This window comes from Mesoplodon bidens (genome assembly GCF_964165515.1).
Source record: "Mesoplodon bidens genome assembly, contig: HAP1_SCAFFOLD_157, whole genome shotgun sequence".
Lineage (NCBI taxonomy): Eukaryota > Metazoa > Chordata > Mammalia > Artiodactyla > Ziphiidae > Mesoplodon > Mesoplodon bidens.
The window spans coordinates 459,388-480,193 of record NW_027671774.1 but is presented as its reverse complement, the minus strand read 5'-3'; the positions used below and the strand labels follow the sequence as shown (position 1 = coordinate 480,193).

General features: G+C 45.3%; 1 protein-coding gene and 1 pseudogene across 2 annotated transcripts in view; one reads left to right on the top strand and one right to left on the bottom strand.

Moving 5' to 3' along the window:
- LOC308611089 (centrosomal protein of 78 kDa-like) overlaps positions 1-20,806 on the top strand; it is a 727,725-nt pseudogene that overhangs the window by 247,732 nt on the left and 459,187 nt on the right. The gene's annotated exons all lie outside the window — the stretch shown is intronic.
- The window catches only part of LOC308611085 (forkhead-associated domain-containing protein 1-like), a gene marked incomplete at its 3' end in the record, with an annotated part of 88,243 nt that overhangs the window by 23,046 nt on the left and 44,391 nt on the right, over positions 1-20,806 (bottom strand). The window contains exons 4-7 of the mRNA XM_081260013.1: positions 19,719-19,828; positions 16,399-16,635; positions 4,120-4,243; positions 331-461 (exon numbers count right to left, since the gene is read on the bottom strand). Of these exons, the coding sequence (XP_081116139.1) occupies positions 331-461; positions 4,120-4,243; positions 16,399-16,635; positions 19,719-19,828 (602 nt within the window). The remainder of the gene's footprint in view (positions 1-330; positions 462-4,119; positions 4,244-16,398; positions 16,636-19,718; positions 19,829-20,806) is intronic.

Sequence of the window (20,806 nt, the reverse complement as noted above, 5' to 3'; positions counted from 1 at the left end):
TTGGTCATCCTTGGTCACAGAGAGATCGTATTCTGTTTAATGTTAAACTTTGTACTGGCAGTATATGCTCATAGGTGTGTTTGTTGCTGGGATTAAACAAACTCATTTATAATAGGGGTTAGAAAATGTTTGCTGGATTTGAAAATATATTATGCTTATTCTGAGCCACATACATGCTGTCCTTTGAAAGGCTTCAGAGAAGTTGGCCACCTGCCCAGCAGCTACCCTCCCTGTGTCCTTGGGCACTGGCCTCATCTCACCACCGTGTGTCATGTGACTCCACTGTGTCTGCTTTTCGCAGCTACAATTTGCTGATGACCCGACACTCACTCTGGAGCTGAGGGCTTCGAGCTGGTGATCCTTTTCTTTGTTTTCACTTTTCAGTTGATTCACCTCCTGTTGTAGTTGTTGAACTTGACCATCCTTTACTAACACGTCTCTTTGCAAAGATGACACCATCTCTGTAAAAGAACCAAACCAAACCAAAACAAAAGACTCATGGAGGTGAAAGAGGCAGGAAGGATTATTGGCAACACCGTGGCTGTCAGCCAATGTTTGGAAAAGACCTTCCAAGTCCTGGCCACCAACGCTGCCTGCCTACAATTGGGGAGGCTTTTTCCAAGGGTCCCAGAGAAGGAATGGGAATGAGAGCGAAGTCCACGGAACAGGGTTTGAGGCTTCAGTGAGAATGAGGGGCAGTCAGCACCAGCGAGAGGAGAAGCCTTTGGGGGCCCCTTGTGGGCACAGGCCAGGCAAAGCTGGGAGGAGAGGCCACACCATGGGCCTGGGGAACAAAGGGCCAGCACAGGGAAGGTCCAGGAATTCTTCTCCAAAGGCCAGGAGATGGGCGTGTGCCAGAGGGCACTGCTGGACACTATTGATGGGGTGGTTGGTTTCACAGTCCTCTGAGTTTGGACCCCTCTCTACCACTTATTAGCTTGGTGGTCTTGGACAAGTTATTTCACCTCCCACTGTCTGTCCCACACAGTGTTATTGTAAGGGTCAAATGATGCGGTATGTCCCAAGAACTCAAAGTGGCTAAATTATGTTTGTTACAGGGCGCCTATTATTTTTCTTGGCAGCCAGGTTCCAAAATGGCCCTAATGATCCCTGCCGCCTAGAATTCATGCCCTGTGTAGCCCCTCCCACCCTGAATAGGGCTGCCATGGGTAACCAATATGATACTGTGGAAATGACGGACTGTTTCCTCTCAGGCTGTGTCATAAAAGACACTGTGGGCTCCTCATTGCTCTCTCTCGAATCACTCACTCCAGGGGAATCCAACTGCTGTGTCGTGAGGACACTCAAGCAGCCCTAGAGAGAAGCATGTGGGCTGAGGGACTAAGGCCTCCAGCCAATAGCCACATGAGCAGCCATTCGGAAGGGGGATCCTCCGGCTCCCCCCGAGGCTTTAGATGACATAACTGATGCCCCAGCCGACATCTTGACTGCAACTCGTGAGAACTAAGTCACCCCCCGCTCAAATTCCTGAACTACAGATACTGGGTGAGATCATAAATATTGGTTGGGGTTTTATCCATTACATTTTGGGGTAACTTGTTATGCAGCAATAGATAACTACTCCATTAGTGTAGTATCATTTTTTTTAACATCTTTATTGGAGTATAATTGCTTTACAATGGTGTGTTAGTTTCTGCTTTATAACCAAGTGCATCAGTTATGCATATACATATCTCCCCATATCTCTTCCCTCTTGCATTGTAGTATCATTTTGAATAAAAGTGGGAAGAAGGGTGCATAAATGCAGTGGTATTGGGTTATCTCCTACGGTTCTTTTCTTGAAAGAACATCAGGCCCAGTTTTAGTGGTAGGTATCAATCAAGAATGTCTATGAAATAAAGCACAAAATGCTCCAGAATTTCAGTTCAAAAATGAGCTTTGCCTCCAGGACACAGTTCAGTTACTTGGAAATCCCTCTGGGGCTTGCCACACTTTGAGTGGGTCCAGCCCATCTCAAGCGTTATCCCAACCCAGGTCTGTCCGACTCCCTGATCGGAGAAGGTGGGATCTGAGACAGGCTCGATGCTTGGATGAGGTTTCACTGGCTGACATATGGGAGGAAGGTGAGGACCAGCGAGTTCATCCTTCCATTCCTGGTGCCCAGAACAGCACCTAGCCTGGGGGAGGTGCTCAGAAAATATCTGAGGACATCCCAAGTGAGGGAGGAGCATAAGTAGAGACCTGGGGGCAGCAGGGGGTGGGTGTGGGTGTGATTAAGTTGCAGAGTGAGGCAGAAGAAAAGCACAGATTCATACAGAGATGGGGATTCACGTGCGACTCAATGCTATGCCTGGCTTCTACAGCTGTGGGCATGTTTCCTGTTACGCGCCGGCTGCTTTCAGAGTGATGTGCCCCTCCGAGGCTCACTGCCTCCTCCCTGTCACCTGCTTCTCTCCCTCCCCTCGTATGTGAGCGGTCCCATCCTCTTCAGGTCTCTAGACATGTCAGTTTCTGCTTAAAAACCTCCACTGGATTCCCAACACCCTTGCAATAAAAACCCAGACCCCCGACCCTGCCCAGCCCCACAATCCCCTGTTCACTCCACGCAGACTCGCTTGCCCTTGGATTGTCCTTGCCCACCTGAAACAGGTCCTCTCTAAAAGAAGGACATAGCCGTGGAGGATACAACATAAACTGGTTAGAATCGGCTAGGTCCAAGGGGGCGTAAGATTCGACTTCCTGGGGAACTGGAGCCTCATTACAGGCTTATTGTAATACATTAGCAAAATGACACATGCACCAGCACCAGGACTGTTCCGAGGCTGACCATAAAGGTCAAAAAGTGGGTGGTGGGGCTTCCCTGGTGGCGCGGTGGTTGAGAGTCCGCCTGCCGATGCAGGGGACACGGGTTCGTGCCCCGGTCCGGGAAGATCCCACATGCCACGGAGCAGCTGGGCCCGTGAGCCATGGCCGCTGAGCCTGCGCGTCCAGAGCCTGTGCTCCGCAACGGGAGAGGCCACAACAGCGAGAGACCCGCGTACAGAAAAAAAAAAAAAATGTGGGTGTTGGCCCAATTCCTGGAAATCCCTGCCCCTTCCCCAAAATATTAGAGTTGTCCCAATCCTCCCACTCATTAGCCTATAAAATTACCCAGCCCATAAAAACTAACCGCCCCATATTTGGGGGTCTCTAGCCTTCTGAGATGGCCCACGCTCTGTCTGTGGAGTGTGTTTCTCTCTAAAGAAATCCACTTCTTACTTTGTCTCTCACTGGATTCTTTCTGCGATGAGACATAAAGAACCTGAGCTTTATCAAGTCCCGAGGCCAAATGAGTGATCTCGATTAAAAGATAGTGGGTTCTGACTGGGTTTGAGTCCCAGCCCACGGGTTCAAGTCCCACCTGAGTTCCATGGTTGCACACCCACTAAGCTGGTCCCCCTTGGCCTCCTCCCTTGAAGCGCTGGCCACCGCGACACACAATTTATTTTCTCCACAGCACCACTGCTCTCTGAAGTGGGCTTGTTTATTCATCCGTTTACTTTTATTGTCTGTCACCCCCTCCCAAATCTGTGAGTACAGGAATCTGACTGTCTTGCTTGGCTCTCCCTCCCCGGAGCCTGGAACGGGGCCTGACACCTAGTAGAAGCTCAAGAAACATGTGGAAGCAATGAAGGAATCCAGGGAATCAAAGCTCAGCCACAGCTGTGCGTTGGCTGCCCCTCTCCCAACCCAAGCCCTTTATCAGGCAACCACCTCTGATAAAATTAGAAAATGGTTTCCCTTAGGCCCAAGTGCACTCGGCTGAAATGGGTGAGACCATGGGTGCCTTAAAGGAGTGACCCCAGTTTGTCCACGCTCTAGTTTGCACTCAGGCTGCTTTGTGGAACCACCCAAGCCACAAGGCGACCTGTGTTCTCCCTGGTGGGGCCAGTGCTCAGGAGACCTTGTAGCCAAGAGATACCATTCTCTCAAATATTTACCAGGCCCTGCCCTCGGACCTGGGTGGCAAGAAACCTCCACTGAGGGAGAACTCTAATGCACCGACACGGGTGATCCCTGAGGCTGCACCCAGGTCACGGGCACAGGTGTGCTGGTTGACTGGTGATGTCTGCAGGGGGAGCACAGAAGCTCTGGGGCCTGAATGCAGAAGCGCCTCACCTGACGTGATGGCGGCCTCCCTCCTTAAGTTCTCGGCCTCGTGCTTCAGGGAGGTGATTTCTAATTTTCTCTCAGACAGGGTCTGGCACAGCACCTGGTTGTAGCCTTGCTGTAGGGCACTGATCTGTGGAAGGAGGCAACACACAGTCAGAGGGGGCCAGCCAGGCCTGCAGGACACGCCGGTACTTCTCCAACGTTGGGCAAAGAGTCGGGTTGATCTTGGATCGGGGTGTTGGGGAAACCAAGGTTTTCAGTTGTCACTAGTGGAAGGGGCAGGAGGGGCCTGTTCCTTCAGTGACCACCATGTCATCGGTCCTCGAGACACGGACCTTATCTTTGTGGCCACCCAGGGGCTCCGGTGCTGCTGTCTTCCTATGACCTGTGGGTTTTCAGCCATAAATACACCAGCTGTTGGTTCCAGATCATCCAGCACTGACTGGATGCACAGCCAAGTTCAAGAGCCGGGAGCAGGTTATGAAATGAATTCCCTCTAATGAGAATAGAGGGTAGTTTACACCTCACAGAACACTCCAGAGTTTACAAAGCCCGTTCACACATGCTACACTGATACTCGTCACAGCGTTGCTGAAGCCTGACGTTCCCATTAATGTGCCCATTTTGCAAGGGAGCCGGGTTGAGACTCAGAGAGGTTAGGCCCCCTGCTCGGGATCACGCGGCTGGTCAGACGTGGAGTCTGATTCAAACCCAGTCTTTAGTTGCCTGGTTCCTCCTTCCCAGGTGGCTCTAGGAATGAGCGTGAGAAGTTGGAGGCTGTAAGGCATGGCATGGACTTGGGAGCCGGACTGTAGCCTTCAAGTCCTGTCTCTGCCAGTTAACGGGCTTTGTGAACACAAGGAGGACACCATATTCTGTTTCCTTTTGTTCAGTCTGTACGCAGGGTGATGGTAGTCCCAACCTGATAGGATTGTTAGAAGTATTTTAGTAAGTTAGCATGTGTACAAGTGATCAGATCATGCCTGGCACACGGCACAGGGGGATGAGCTGTGATGGTCCTCTCCTCTGACTACCCACACGGTGTTTTTTTTCTTTTGTTTTGGGTTTATTTTGGGTTTTTTTCAGTACGCAGGCCTCTCACTGTTGTGGCCTCTCCCATTGCGGAGCACAGGCTCTGGTCGCGCAGGCTCAGCGGCCATGGCTCACGGGCAGAGCCGCTCCGCGGCATGTGGGATCTTCCCGGACCGGGGCACGAACCCGTGTCCCCTGCATCGGCAGGTGGACTCTCAACCACTGCGCCACCAGGGAAGCCCTCACAGGGTGTTTTAGCTTCAGCTTCCCTCGTCCGTCTCTGGGGAAGGTAGTTGGTAATCTTTATGTGTGCATTTGTAAGCCTTGCCAGGCTCACTTAAACGCCAGTGTGGTTGTTATTAAGCGCAAATACAGGGGCGTCCCTGGTGACGCAGTGGGTGAGAGTCCGCCTGCCGATGCAGGGGACGCGGGTTCGTGCCCCGTTCCGGGAAGATCCAACATGCCGCGGTGCGGCTGGGTCTGTGGGCCGTGGCCGCCGAGCCTGCGCGTCCGGAGCCTGTGCTCCGCAATGGGAGAGGCCACAACAGTGAGAGGCATGTGTACCACAAAAAAAAAAAAAAAAAAAACAGGAAATACAGGAATCGTGGGTGGGAGCACCACAGGCCGGCTCTATCTATGGCTGCTGTGAGCACCCTCTAAGTCCATGGCTCTGAGCCCCCTCAAGGGCGGTCTCCCCTCCAGGGGTCTAGGTCTACACGTGGGGTGCGGAAGGCTCTCCATCAAATGCAACGTTGGTAAGGGCCCGAAAGTAGCTGCCAGGCCTCGGCCTCCACAGAGCAGGTACCTGAGAGGCCAGGAAAGAGAGCTGGGCCGGGAACACCCTCCCTCTCGGTTTGATGTGGCCAGACTGCTTGTTCTGAGTGGCCCGGACTTCCCCACCTCAAGGTGCACTGTGGGCCTTTGCCCTGTGATTTTTCAGATGTCAGGCCTCAGTACTCCACAGGGACACGTTTATTGGGGCATAAATGCCACGCAATCCGTAGACAGGACAAGAACTACCTTGTTGTTTTGTTTTGTTTTGTTTTGTTTTTTGCTGTACGCGGGCTTCTCACTGTTGTGGCCTCTCCCGTTGCGGAGCACAGGCTCCGGACGTGCAGGCTCAGTGGTCATGGCCCACGGGCCCAGCCGCTCCGCAGCATGTGGGATCTTCCCGGACCGGGGCACGAACCTGCGTCCCCTGCATCGGCAGGCGGACTGTGAACCACTGCACCACCAGGGAAGCCCCACTAGCTTGTTTTGATAGATCAAAACGGAAGTGACAAGGAGAAGGCTGTAATTTCTTTTCTTTTTTTAAAAATAAATTTTATTTATTTATTTATTTATTTTTGGCTGCGTTGGGTCTTTGTTGCGGTGCATAGGCTTATTGCAGCGCCTTCTCTTGTTGCAGAGCATGGGCTCTAGGCGCACGGGCTTCAGTAGTTGTGGCACGAGGGCTCAGTAGTTGTGGCACACGGGCTTAGATGTTCCACGGCATGTGGGATCTTCCTGGACCAGGGCTCGGGCCCGTGTCCCCTGCACTGGCAGGCGGATTCCTAACCACTGTGCCACCAGGGAAGTCCTGGGTGCAATTTCTTTGTTTTCCTAAGGTAAGTTTGCCAGATTTAGGGGAGGAAAAAAGGATGTTCACTTAAAATAGGATTTCAGATAATGAATAATATTTCAGTGCAAATGTGTCCCATGCAATATTTGGGACACACACTAAAACGAAATTCTAAAATTCAAATTTAACTGGGTGTCCTTACTTTATCTGGCAACCCCACCCTAAGAGAGTTCCTAAACTTCAGTCATTCATATACCACTTTCACCATTTTTCCCATGTCTCATGGCTAGCCCCACTATAATTTCTTAGCATTTTTCGTAGAAGCAGCTCCCTTTTTAAACTTAAAAACGTGCATTAAATTAAAAATAACTGTTATAAGAGTAAATAGAGACTCAGTGTCTTAAATAAAAATAATCCCTCCAAAAGAAGAAATACAGGAATTTCCCTGTTTACCATCAGACCAGGTTGCAGGCATCACACTAAAGGGAAAAAAAAAAAAAAAAAAAAAGATTGGGGGGAGGTGGTGGGCATGCCCAGGTAATGGAGTTCGGGCGTGCTGATATGGCCACCAGATGGCGGTCACAGCCTTTGGTCTTGGTTTGTGTCCTTGGAAATCTTGTCATTATTACTCTGGTAGAGTTAACAGATACGTCAAGGTCTCACAAGTTTTCTGACTCGTTTCATGCACCAACATGGTTCAGAGTCTATGACATTTGGGGCAGTTACACTTATCTTTTCCCTGGGGCACCTGAGACATTATTGGGGGGGGGTCTATGCTAGAAGTTGCGGGGACACAGGCCACTCTGACCCCCACTCTCCCCAAGGCTATACTTTTGCATGTTTGTGCTTTGGAAACTTTGAGTGAAAAAATTCTTTCACATCTTACTTTTCTCTGTTGGGGGGAACTACAACTTTTCCATAAAAGGTCCTTGGAACACTGAAAGTGTTTGTAAGCTCTTCTCAGCTTAATGCTTTTATTTGCATGATACCAGAGATAGAACACACAGAGACAAACTTCCAGAATGGAAAACATATGTTCCTCTCTAAGACTCCAGTGGTTTTGACAGATTGAAAATATTTCAATCTGAGTGTCAGAGTTTTAGGATTTCGGATTGCTGGAAAACTCCAAAGAGTCTTCAAACCTCTTTGATAATTTTACTATCAAAATAAATATCCATATTGTTTGTAATGGCATAAATTCCAAGATGTTTAATGTCTGTTAAGCTGTGTAACAAAATGGGCACTGAATCATAAGAAAGTTAAGAGTGCTAGGAGGAGTGATTGTTTCAGGATGATAATTTGGCTTCTAATTAGCACAGGCATATAAGAGCACATGGAGGTAAGAATTTTCTAGTGATACTGTAGCAGATCGAAAATCTCTGAGAGCAAATCATTATGCACACACCTTCGGGGACCAGGGAAAACACATAAAGTAATCAGAACCATAAATCAACCTGCCATGTGGCTTATACTTCTGGTGGAATGCTCTGCAGGCAGTAGAATAGTTAAGAAACTAAAATGTCAGTGGATGAAACTCGATTTGAGTTCAAACGAATCGAGCCTCTGGTTCATATATGCCTTGCTATAAAATATTCTTCTTCAGTTATAAGTGAAGCTCCAGTGGTAGGGGAGGCAAGAGCATGATGCATCAGTGTAATTATTTCTAGATAATTTCTTTGTAAAAAAACATTTTTTCCCCCAGATATCGGCAGCCACTTTAAATAAAACTCAAATTGGGACCAGCTGATATTCAAAGATATGTGGAAATTATATAATATTCTATGTCAAATATATTTCAATTATTTAAAAAAAGGTATGTGGGGAATTGCCTGGCAGTCCAGTGGTTAGGACTCTGTGCTTCCACTGCTGGAGGCCTGGGTTTGATCTCTGGTCAGGGAACTAAGATCCTGCAAGCCGCGTGGTATGGCCAAAAATAAAAAAGGTATGTGGGAATAATTCAGCCTCATCCATGTACCTGAAAAAGACATGTCATTTTCTCAGGAAAGCTCTGAAATGGGAGAATAACTGAAAGGAATATTTCAGCAAAATTGGGTTCAGTTCAAGAAAAAGATGCTCATTAATGTGTCAGCTACATGTCAAGGTAGCTGTTTGCACTAATAATTCCTACAGGACCTGTTACTTTCCTTGTTTTTTCAAAACCAGGTTTGAAGGAGAGTCATTAGTTCATTTAAATATTAGAGCATGTATTTGTTGACTTGTTTATTCTGTCTCCCTCACTAGAGCATAACAGGGGGAAGGATCATGTCTGTCTTGTTCTCTGCTGAATTCTCAGAGCCTGGAAGAGGGCATGGCACGGGATAGGCCCCCCAAAATATTTCTTTGGATTAATGGACGGATGGATGGATGGATGAATAAAGAACAAACAAACAGACACGGTCCTAACAGAGTTCTAGAAGGTTACTGGGCCCAACCTTTGCCTTCATGGAGCTTACAGTTTCCTGCTAGAATCTCCTAGGTTCACCATACACAATCTGTGTCCTTTCTAGAGCACCATTTCTAGGATTGAAACTGTGTACCTAGAATCGGTTACAGAGGGAAAGACAGTAAACAGAGAACAAGAGAACAAAGGCCCCCAAGCATTGACTACGGTTTTTTTTTTCCTCTCTCCTTTTTTAAAATGTTTATTTATTTATTTATATTTTTCTTATTAGTCACCCATTTTATACACATCAGTGTATACATGTAAATCCCAATCTCTCAATTCATCATACCACCACCCCCACCCCCTGCCACTTTCCCCCCTTGGTGTCCATACGTTTGTTCTCTACATGTGTGTCTCAATTTCTGCTCTGCAAATTGGTTCATCTTTACCATTTTTCTAGGTTCCACACATATGCGTTAATATACGATATTTGTTCTTCTCTTTCTGACTTACTTCACTCTGTATGGCAGTCTCTAGATGCATCCACGTCTCTACAAATGACCCAATTTTGTTCCTTTTTATGGCTGAGTAATATTCCATTGTATATATGTACCACTTCCTCTTTAACCATTCGTCCGTCGATGGGCATTTAGGTTGCTTCCATGATCTGGCTATTGTAAATAGTACTGCAATGAACATTGGGGTGCATGTGGCTTTTTGAATTATGGTTTTCTCTGGGTATATGCCCAGTTGTGGGATTGCTGGGTCCTATGGTAATTCTATTTTTAGTTTTTTAAGGAACCTCCATACTGTTCTCCATAGTGGCTGTATCAATTTACATTCCCACCAACAGTGCAAGAGGGTCCCCTTTTCTCCACACCTTCTCCAGCATTTGTTGTTTGTAGATTTTCTGATGATGCCCATTCTAACTGGTGTGAGCTGATACCTCATTGCAGTTTTGATTTGCATTTCTCTAATAATTAATGATGTTGAGCAGCTTTTCATGTGCTTCTTGGCCAGCGGTATATCTTCTTTGGAGAAACGTCTATTTAGGTATTCTGCACATTTTTGGATTGGGTTGTTTGTTTTTTTAATATTGAGCTGCATGAGCTCTTTATATATTTTGGATATTAATCATTTGTCAGTTGCTTCCTTTGCAAATATTTTCCCCCAGTCTGAGGGTTGTCTTTTCATCCTGTTTATGGTTTCCTTTGCTGTGCAAAAGCTTTGAAGTTTCATTAGGTCCCATTTGTTTATTTTTGTATTTATTTCCATTACTCTAGGAAGTGGATCAAAAAATATCTTGCTGTGATTTATGTCAAAGAGTGTTCTTCCTATGTTTTCCTCTAAGAATTTTAGAGTGTCTGGTCTTACATTTAGGTCTCTAATCCGTTTTGAGTTTATTTTTGTGTATGGCATTAGGGAGTGTTCTAATTTCATTCTTTTACATGTAGCTGTCCAGTTTTCCCATCACCACTTATTGAAGAGACTCTCTTTTCTCCACTGTATATCCTTGACTCCTTTGTCATAGATTAGTTGACCATAGGTGTATGGGTTTATCTCTGGGCTTTCTATTCTGTTCCATTGACCTATATTTCTGTTTTTGTGCCAGTACCATATTGTCTTGATTACTGTGGCTTTGTAGTATAGGCTGAAGTTAGGGAGTCTGATTCCTCCAGCTCCGTTTTTTTCCCTCAAGACTGCTTTGGCTATTCGGGGTCTTTTGTGTCTCCACACAAATTTTAAGCTTTTTTGTTCTAGTTCTCTAAAAAATGCCATTGGTAATTTGATAGGGATTGCATTGAATCTGTAGATTGCTTTGGGTAGTAGAGTCATTTTCACAATATTGATGCTTGCAATCCAAGAACATGGTATATCTCTCCATCTGTTGCTATCATCTTTAATTGCTTTCATCAGTGTCTTACAGTGTTCTGCATACAGGTCTTTGTCTCCCTAGGTAGGTTTATTCCTAGGTATTGTATTTTTTGGTTGCAGTGGTACATGAGAGTGTTTCCTTAATTTCTCTTTCAGATTTTTCATCATTAGTGTATAGGAATGCAAGAGATTTCTGTGCATTCATTTTGTGTCCTGCAACTTTACCAAGTTCATTGATTAGCTCTAGTAGATTTCTGGTGGCATCTTTAGGATTCTCTCTGTAGAGTATCCTGTCATCTGCAAACAGTGACAGTTTTACTTCTTCTTTTTCAATTTGGATTCCTTTTATTGCTTTTTCTTCACTGATTGCTGTGGCTAGGACTTCCAAAACTATGTTGAAGAATAGTAGTGAGAGTGGACATCCTTGTCTTGTTCCTGATCTTAGAGGAAATGTTTTCAGTTTTTCACCATTGAGAATGATGTTTGCTGTGGCTTTGTCATATATGGCCTTTACTATGGTGAAGTAGGTTCCCTCTATGCCCACTTTCTGGAGAGTTTTTATCATAAATCAGAGTTGAATTTTGTCAAAAGCTTTTTCTGCATCCATTGAGATGATCATATGGTTTTTCTTTTTCAATTTGTTAATATGGTGTATCACATTGATTGATTTGCATATATTGAAGAATCCTTGCCTCTTTGGGATAAATCCCACTTGATCATGGTGTATGATCCTTTTAATGTGTTGTTGGATTCTGTTTGCTAGTATTTTGTTGAGGATTTTTGCATCTATATTCATCAGTGATATTGGTCTGTAATTTTCTGTTTTTGTAGTATCTTTGTCTGGTTTTGGTATCAGGGTGATGGTGGCCTCAGAGAATGAGTTTGGGAGTGTTCCTTCCTCTGCAATTTTTTGGAAGAGTTTGAGAAAGATGGGTGTTAGCTCGTCTCTAAATGTTTGATAGCATTCACCTGTGAAGCCTTCTGGTCCTGGACTTCTGTTTGTTGGAAGATTTTTAATCACAGTTTCAATTTCATTACTTGTGATTGGTCTGTTCATATTTTCTATTTCTTCCTGGTTCAGACTTGAAAGGTTATAACTTTCTAAGAATTTGTTCATGTCTTCCAGGTTGTCCATTTTATTGGCATAGAGTTGCTTGTAGTTGTCTCTTAGGATGCTTTGTATTTCTGCGGTGTCTGTTGTAACTTCTTTTTCCTTTCTAATTTTATTGATTTGAGTCCTCTCCCTCGTTTTCTTGATGAGTCTGGATAATGGTTTATCAATTTTGTTTAACTTCTCAAAGAACCAGCTTTTAGTTTTATTGATCTTTGCTATTGTTTTCTTTGTTTCTATTTCATTTATTTCTGCTCTGATCTTTATGATTTCTTTCCTTCTGTTAACTTTGGGTTTTGTTTGTTCTTCTTTCTCTAGTTCCTTTAGGTGTAACGTTAGATTGTTTATTTAAGATTTTTCTTGTTTCTTGAGGTAGGCTTGTATAGCTATGAACTTCCCTCTTAGAACTATGGGATGCTTTTGTTGCATCCCATAGGTTTTGGATCATCGTGTTTTCATTGTCATTTGTCTCAAGGTATTTTTTGATTTCCTCTTTGATTTCTTCAGTGATCTCTTGGTTATTTAGTAACATACTGTTTAGCCTCTATGTGTTTCTGTTTTTTACAGGTTTTCCCCTGTAATTCATTTCTAATCTCATAGCGTTGTGGTCAGAAAAGATGCTTGATATGATTTTAATTTTCTTAAATTTCCTGAGGCTTGATTTGTGACCCAAGACGTGATCTATCCTGGAAAATGTTCCGTGCGCACTTGAGAAGAAAGTGTAATCTGCTGTTTTAGGATGGAATGTCCTACAAATATTAATTAAATCTATCTGGTCTATTGTGTCATTTAAAGCTTGTGTTTCCTTATTAATTTTCTCTTTGGATGATCTGTCCATTGGTGTAAGTGAGGTGTTCAAGTCCCCCACTATTATTGTGTTACTGTTGATTTCCTCTTTTAGAGCTGTTAGCGATTGCCTTTTGTATTGAGGTGTTCCTATGTTGGGTGCATATATATTTATAATTGTTATATCTTCCTCTTGGATTGATCCCTTGATCATTACGTAGTGTCCTTCCTTGTCTCTTGTAACATTCTTTATTTTAAAGTGTATTTTACCTGATATGAGTATTGCTACTCCAGCTTTCCTTTGATTTCCATTTGCATGGAATATCTTTTTCCATCCCCTCACTTTCAGTCTGTATGTGTCCCTAGGTCTGAAGTGGGTCGCCTGGAGACAGCATATAGATGGGTCTTGTTTTTGTATCCTTTCAGCAACCCTGTGTCTTTTGGTTGGAGCATTTGATCCATTCACGTTTACGGTAATTATCGATATGTGTGTTTCTATGACCATTTTCTTAATTGTTTTGGGTTTGTTTTTGTAGGTCCTTTTCTTCTCTTGTGTTTCCCACTTAGAGAAGTTCCTTTAACATTTGTTGTAGAGCTGGTTTGGTGGTGCTCAATTCTCTTAGCTTTTGCTTGTCTGTCAAGCTTTTGATTTCTCCATCGAATCTCAATGAGATCCTTGTTGGGTAGAGTAATCTTGGTTGTAGGTTCTTCCCTTTCATCACTTTAAGTATATCATGCCACTCCCTTCTGGCTTGTAGAGTTTCTGCTGAGAAATCAGCTGTTAACCTTCTGGGAGTTCCCTTGTATGTTATTTGTCATTTTTCCCTTGCTGCTGTCAATAATTTTTCTTTAATTTTTGCCAAGTTGATTACTATGTGTCTCGGTGTGTTTCTCCTTGGGTTTCTCCTGTATGGGACTCTCTCTGCTTCCTGGACTTGGGTGGCTATTTCCTTTCCAATGTTAGGGAAGTTTTTGACTATAATCTCTTCAATATCTTCTCGGGTCCTTTCTCTCTCTCTTCTCCTTCTGGGACCCGTATAATGTGAACGTTGTTGTGTTTAATGTTGTCCCAGAGGTCTCTTAAGCTGTCTTCATTTCTTTTCATTCTTTTTTCTTTATTCTGTTCCGCAGCAGTGAATTCCACCATTCTGTCTTCCAGGTCACTTATCCGTTCTTTTGCCTCAGTTATTCTATTGATTCCTTCTAGTGTGTTTTTTTTTTCAGTTATTGTATTCTTCATCTCTATTTGTTTGTTCTTGAATTCTTCTGGATCTTTGTTAAACATTTCTTGCATCTTCTCGATCTTTGCCTCCATTCTTTTTCTGAGGTCCAGAATCATCTTCACTATCATTATTCTGAATTCTTTTTCTGGAAGGTTGCCTATCTCCATTTCATTTAGTTGTTTTCTGGGGTTTTACCTTGTTCCTTCATCTGTTACATAGCCCTCTGCCTTTTCATCTTTTCTGTCTTTCTGTGAATATTGTTTTTGTTTCACAAGCTGCAGGATTGTAGTTCTTCTTGTTGCTGCTGTCTGCCCTCTGGTGGATGAGGCTATCTAAGAGGCTTGTGGAAGTTTCCTGATAGGAGGGACTGGTGGTGGGTAGAGCTGGCTGTAGCATTGGTAGGCAGAGCTCAGTAAAACTTTAATCTGCTTGTCTGCTGATGGGTGGGTCTGGGTTCCCTCCCTGTTAGTTGTTTGGCCTGAAGTGACCCAACACTGGAGCCTACCCAGGCTCTTTGGTGGAGCTAATGGCAGACTCTGGGAGGGCTCATGCCAAGGAATACTTCCCAGAACTTCTGCTGCCAGTGCCCTTGTCCCTTGGTGAGCCACAGCTGTCCCCTGCCTCTGCAGGAGACCCACCAACACTAGCAGGTAGATCTGGTTCAGTCTCCTAGGGGGGTCACTGCTCCTTCCCCTGGGTCCCAATGCACACACTACTTTGTGTGTGCCCTCCAAGAGTGGAATCTCTCTTTCCCCCAGTCCTGCCAAAGTCCTGCAATCAAATCCCACTAGCCTTCAAAGTCTGAGTCTCTAGGAATTCCTCCTCCCATTGCTGGACCCCCAGGTTGGGAAGCCCGACGTGGGGCTCAGAACCTTCACTCCAGTGGGTGGACTTCTGTGGTATAAGTGTTCTCCAGTTTGTGAGTCACCCACCCAGCAGTGATGGGACTTGATTTCATTGGGATTGCGCCCCTCCTACTGTCTCATTGCGCCTTCTCCTTTGTCTTTGCATGTGGGGTATCTTTTTTGGTGAGTTCCAGTGTCTTCCTGTCGAAGATTGTTCAGCAGTTAGTTGTGATTCCAGTGTTCTCGAAAGAGGGAGTGAGAGCATGTCCTTCTACTCCGCCATGTTGAACCAAATCTGACTACGGTTTTAAGCAGAATTATGCACTGAGGCCAAAATTCATCAATGACCAATTGCTTTTTTATCAACTTTGTTGAGATATAATTTATGTACAAGATCAGTGGCCAATTTTAAAGTAGTTCTTTAAAACTTAAAAAAAATTTTTTTTTCTTTTGGATTTAGTTTCAGGAGGAAGGAAGTTGACTGGTAAATCCAGACATTCTGGGTGGAGATTTTTTGGTGACATTCCCTATAAATGAACCAGCAGCTGCCTTCAGGGTGTGATAAAGGCCTCAGTGTTTGGAACACTGTGGGGTTCCTCCTCCCCACCTCCAGCTCTTTCTGGCTGGGTCCGGGTGGGTGTGAGAAGTGGTCACTGAAGCAACAGGAGTTGGGTGGAAATGCAAAGCGGGTGTGAAAGCATGAGGTGTACAAGGTGGCAGAGCTGAGCCCAAGTCACATCACTGCCTCTCACTTGCTGTGCAAGCTGTAACAAGCTCCTGGCCATCTCTGAGCGTGCCTCAGTCTCCTCATCTGTAGAATGGCATCTGCCAGAAGACTGAGGTTTAACTAGCTAATGAGGGGACTTCCCTCATGGTGCAGTGGTTAAGAATCCCCCTGCCAATGCAGGGGACAGGAGTTCGTGCCCTGGTCCAGGAAGATCCCACATGCTGTGGAGAAACTATGCCCGTGGGCCACAACTACTGAGCCTGCACTCTAGAGTCCACGAGCCACAGCTACTGAAGCCCTCATGCTGCAACTACTGAAGCCCACGTGCCTAGAGCCCATGGTCTGCAGCAAGAGAAGCCACTGCAATGAGAAGCCCATGCACCACAGTGAAGAGTAGACCCTGCTCACTGCAACTAGAGAAAGCCCGTGCACAGCAACGAAGACCCAATGCAGCCATAAATAAATAAATTAAATAAATAAATTAAATAAATAAATAAATAAGCTAATGCACCCAAAGCACCTGCACCGGGGCCTGAACATGGTAGGCACTTAATCAAATCTAATATTGTTCTTACAAGGCTAGAAACTTGCCAACCCTGCACTCCCTGGAACTGTACTCCTCACCATGCTGTGCTGACTGCCCATTTCTAACTACCCGGGTGGTTCCCCCCAGGCTCTACCTGAGAGCTGTCACCCTGTGTTGTGACCCCAAGGCCCCGACCCACTTGTCTCTGAGCCCTACCTGGTTTTTCAAGCTCTGGATCTCTCTCTGTTGGGCATCGTCCTCTTCACGCAGAACCTGAAACTTGGGCAGGATCACCCTCTCCTTCTGCCTGGAGGCAGCTGTTTCCAACAGCTTCTGCCTCAGGTTGGCCACTTGGTTCTGCAGGCTTGCTATCACCGTGTCTTTGTATTTAGATTCAAGTTCGAAATCGGAGAGACGGCTGATTTCTTTTCCCAGCAGCTGAATTATTTCATCCTGGGTGGAGGCCAGATGGGAAATTTACTAGGTGTGGGTCTGGGTGTAAGGCTGAGCCCATTTAAAGAAAGACAGGAAAAATATGGTATCATTCTTTGGGAAGGTGAGGGCAGGCAGGGAGGGAAAAAGCAGACTTTCAAGGCTATCTCTGTCACTTGGAAAATCTCATAGAGACAAGAATTGGGTTAAAATGATGTACTTGTATATAGACTCCTGTAATGGATGTCTGTACCTCACAGGTACGGAAACTTTCCTTTCCCCGAGAATTAGACTTTCATATTAAGAACAACCATCCCACTTGGGAACTTTTGTTGCTACAAAGTTTACTTAGAATGTTTTCATTTACAATATTCAGCCTAGCACATTGGGGACCTAGGAAAGGTAGTTAGGAAAACAACATTCTGTTTGACCACATTCTGCTTATAATGAGGGTTATTTTTTTAACTTAAAACATTCTGAAATATTTGTTTTCCCTTTCCTCTCTTCTAATATTTCCAGCCTCTTTTGGCTATTCATGTATGAAATTTTTCCAGGTAACTCAATCTGGAAAGTAAATGAGACAGGAATAGTGATTTATTTGCATGGGCTCATATAAACATTCGGCTGGAAAAACAAAATTGCTGGTAGACTGTACCCACAGGTATAATTAACCCTGTCCTCCATCTCTCCATTGATAAAGCTCTGCAGCCAAAGAATTGGTTAGGTTTTCCAAAAAAGGAAAAAGAAATTCCCCCAAATTTCTCACTAGACGTTATCAATAAAATGTCAGAAAAACTGAAGAAGAAGAAGAAGAAGAAATTCCCCAGAGGCCTTTTCCAAAGCAGTCACGGGAGGAGGTAAACGGGCAATTTCTGGGCCAGCTCATTCCCAGGAGAGCCGTGCAGTCAGCCTCACAACCTGCTAGCTCCGTGACCTGGGGAAGGACAGGGTCTCGCTCATGAGAAAGCCTGTCTGACATTGCCAGCTGCTGCCAGGGGCCTTCCTTTGGGTCCTTGTGAAAGTTGGTGGCAAAACTTCAAGAGAGAGCATCAGACATATTCCCTACTCCTGGGCAGTTTCCCCTGTTTCACCCTGTTATGATCAGCCAGGTGCTTATTCATTTTTCATGCAACAAACATTCAACGGGCAGCAACTAAGTGCCAGGCCCCGTGCCAGTGCTGGAATATAAGAAGTTTGCAGAGGGCAGTGGACAGCTGTGGGTTCTGCTTTCCTGCTGAGGGTCCCCTTGCCCTTCTTGGAGGGAGTGTTCCTCCTTCCATTTGGTCTGGGTAGGACTGTCAGTCATGTGCCCTGCTCCTTCCTGTCCCACCTCCCCATGTGCATGTGGCCCAAGCTGGTCAATCAGAGATTTCACACATCGATTACAGAGGGAGAGGATCTTGCCTTCTTTTGGATCATGTAGGCTTGTTTGCCTGAGTTTGTCTTTTCTAACACACAAAGCCAGCCTTATGAAGAAAGCCAGACACTGAGGGAAACAGAGGGGAGAAGTTGGTAGTGGGGAGGTGTTCTGATGACTTTATTCAAGCTCTTGGATCTAGCCATACCTGAAGCTAGTGGCCCTTTAAATTTTCCAATAAGATGAGCTAATCAATGCTCCCCCTCAAGCTAATTTGTTTATTGTCACTTGAAGGAGTCCTGGCAAGTCAGGGTATAAACGACTTATAAAGAGAAAGAATTATTTCTATTATAAATAGAAAAAATGATAAATGGCTTATAAAAATTTTCTATAAATAGAAAAAATTATAGTGGTTGCACTATATTTCCAAGTTAAAATTGAGGCAGGTTGAAAAATGGCTACAAATACTTTGCAGTTTTGCCATCCAGTCTATTTCCCCACCCTCTAGTCTGGGCTGGCCCCGTGACTAGCTTTAACCAACGGAATGGAGTGGAAGTGATGCTGCATGATCTCCAGGCAAGTTCTTACAGGCTGTGCAGCTTCTGCTCTGGCCCCCTGGGAACCCCGAGACCACCATGCTGTGATGAAAAGGCACATGCACAAAGGGGCGCACCAGTCCAGGCGTCCTGGCTGAGGCCCTAGATGTGGGAAGGAGGCCAATGGAGACCGACCACCAGCCTGGCCAAGCCAGCAGCTTACTGAGGCCGCATGAGTGAGGCCAGGGGACACGAGCAAAGGAACCTTCCAGGTCAACCCATAGATTCTGGGGAATAATGAATTGCTGTTTGAAGCCGCTAAGTTTTGGGATGGCTTGTTACACAGCGATAAATACAGAATCTGAGTGTGGCTTCTCGCCTTTCTGCAACATTTTTCAGAGTCTGGTCCCAGGATGCCTGGGTTGGAACCCCCTGCCTCCTGAAGGTTTGGATTTCCGTGTCTGACAAGAACCCCAGGTAGGTCTGCTCCTCACAAACTCTGAGAATTGCTGCAGGAGCAGGCCCTGGCCCTGAAGGAAAGCGAGATATTATAGACTGCTTCTTTTAGAGTAACTTTCGAGTTGTGTCTAAGTGGGGAGAAATTGACCTGGGCCCTTCCCAGGATGGCTTGAATCCACCTGTTCTGCTCGCATCCCTGCTTTAAACCTCTCTGGTTCTTTAATGAGTCTCTCGGCCCACGCCTCCCTGACTTCAGGGCTCACGTCCTCCTGCAAGGAACGTGTTTTTGCATCACTGTTCCATCACTGAAGGTTGACCAAGTGATTACTGTGTGGGAGTTAGAAGTACCCGCTGAGAAGCTAACCAGACCTCGCTTTGAATCCTAACACTGCTCCTTGCACTGGGCAGCCTTGAACACATTACTGAACCTCTCTGAGATTCAGTTTCCTCATCTGCAAAGTGAGGGTGATGCAATCTTTTTTGAAGATGGTGAAGATTAACGAGCTAATAAATGTCAAGTGTACAGGACATGGCCCAGCACAGAGTAGGTGCTCAGTACCTTGTAGTTGTAGATGTTATTTGGGATAAAGTGAGCAGTGGCCAAACCTGGCTGAATGTCTTGGGAGGAAGAGGTGGTTTCTTGGAAGTAGGAAAAAGGGACAGTCCTTGAGACACAGAGAACAAGAGGCAGTGGCAATCTCTCCATGGTCCCTCTTGCTGCTGTAGCTCTGTGCTTCCCCAAGACCCCTCACCTTATCGTGCTGGGACAGGTCCTGGTCCACAAAAATTTCTCTGTAGGGCCCTGTCCCAGGACTTTCCTCGGCCACTGATTGTTCCGACAGTTCCGCCGCGTTGGTCCACACTAACACACAAGGTCAACAGAGAAGGCAGAGGAGACAGTGAGTTTCCCCAAAGTCTTAAAGAATATTTTCAGATTAACCTTCACATTCATGAGACTTATGCACTGAAAGCATTACAGGAGGACTGGAAAGGGTAAGAGCTGCCTCATTTCTCTTCCCCAGCGTTAACTGCACTGATGCACTGTGGTGTGTCTCTTTCCAGACTTTTTTCTATGCTGCATAAGAGCTGAGGACCTTGGGCAAGTCATTTGCTCTCTCTAAGCCTTCGTTTCCACATACATAATTCAGGATCCCTGATAGTCTCTGTTATAAAGGGCTATCTGGAGATTAAATAGAATAATGATATAGAGCAGGGCTTGGCAAAATATGGCCCTGCAGCCAAATCTGGCCTTCTGCCTATGTTTGTAAATAAAGTTTTATTGCAACACAGCTACAGTGATTCATTTACATATTATTTATGGCTGCTTCCCAGCTACAAAGGCAGAGCTGAGTAGTTGCAGCAGAGACCATGTGACCTACAAGTACTAAAGTATTTACTATCTGGCTCTTTACAGGAAAAGTTTGCTGACCCCTCAAGTAGAGCATTTAGCCCTAAACATTAGCTATGTTTGTTTTATTGCAGCCATATCTTTTCAAAAAACAAAAATGCATTTACATGTCAGAGATTCTTATCCAGCTTACTTTTCAGCTAACAATATCAAAAACATCTTCCCATGTCAGTATTTGAGGCTGTACTGGGTTGTTTTCAAGGGTAGCATTGTGGTCCCTTGTCCAAGTGTGCCAAACCTGTTTAACTAGGATCCACTTGAGAGACATTTAAGCTTTCCTAATTTTTTTCTTATTTACCCCAATATTACAAGGCCTGTTTATATGACTTTCAGGGATTATGGCATTGTGTTTGGGGGCCCCACTCTGTATCACATCAGACATCTCGCAATTCACTCACATCAACACTGAATGGTGTAGAAACCATTTTCTTG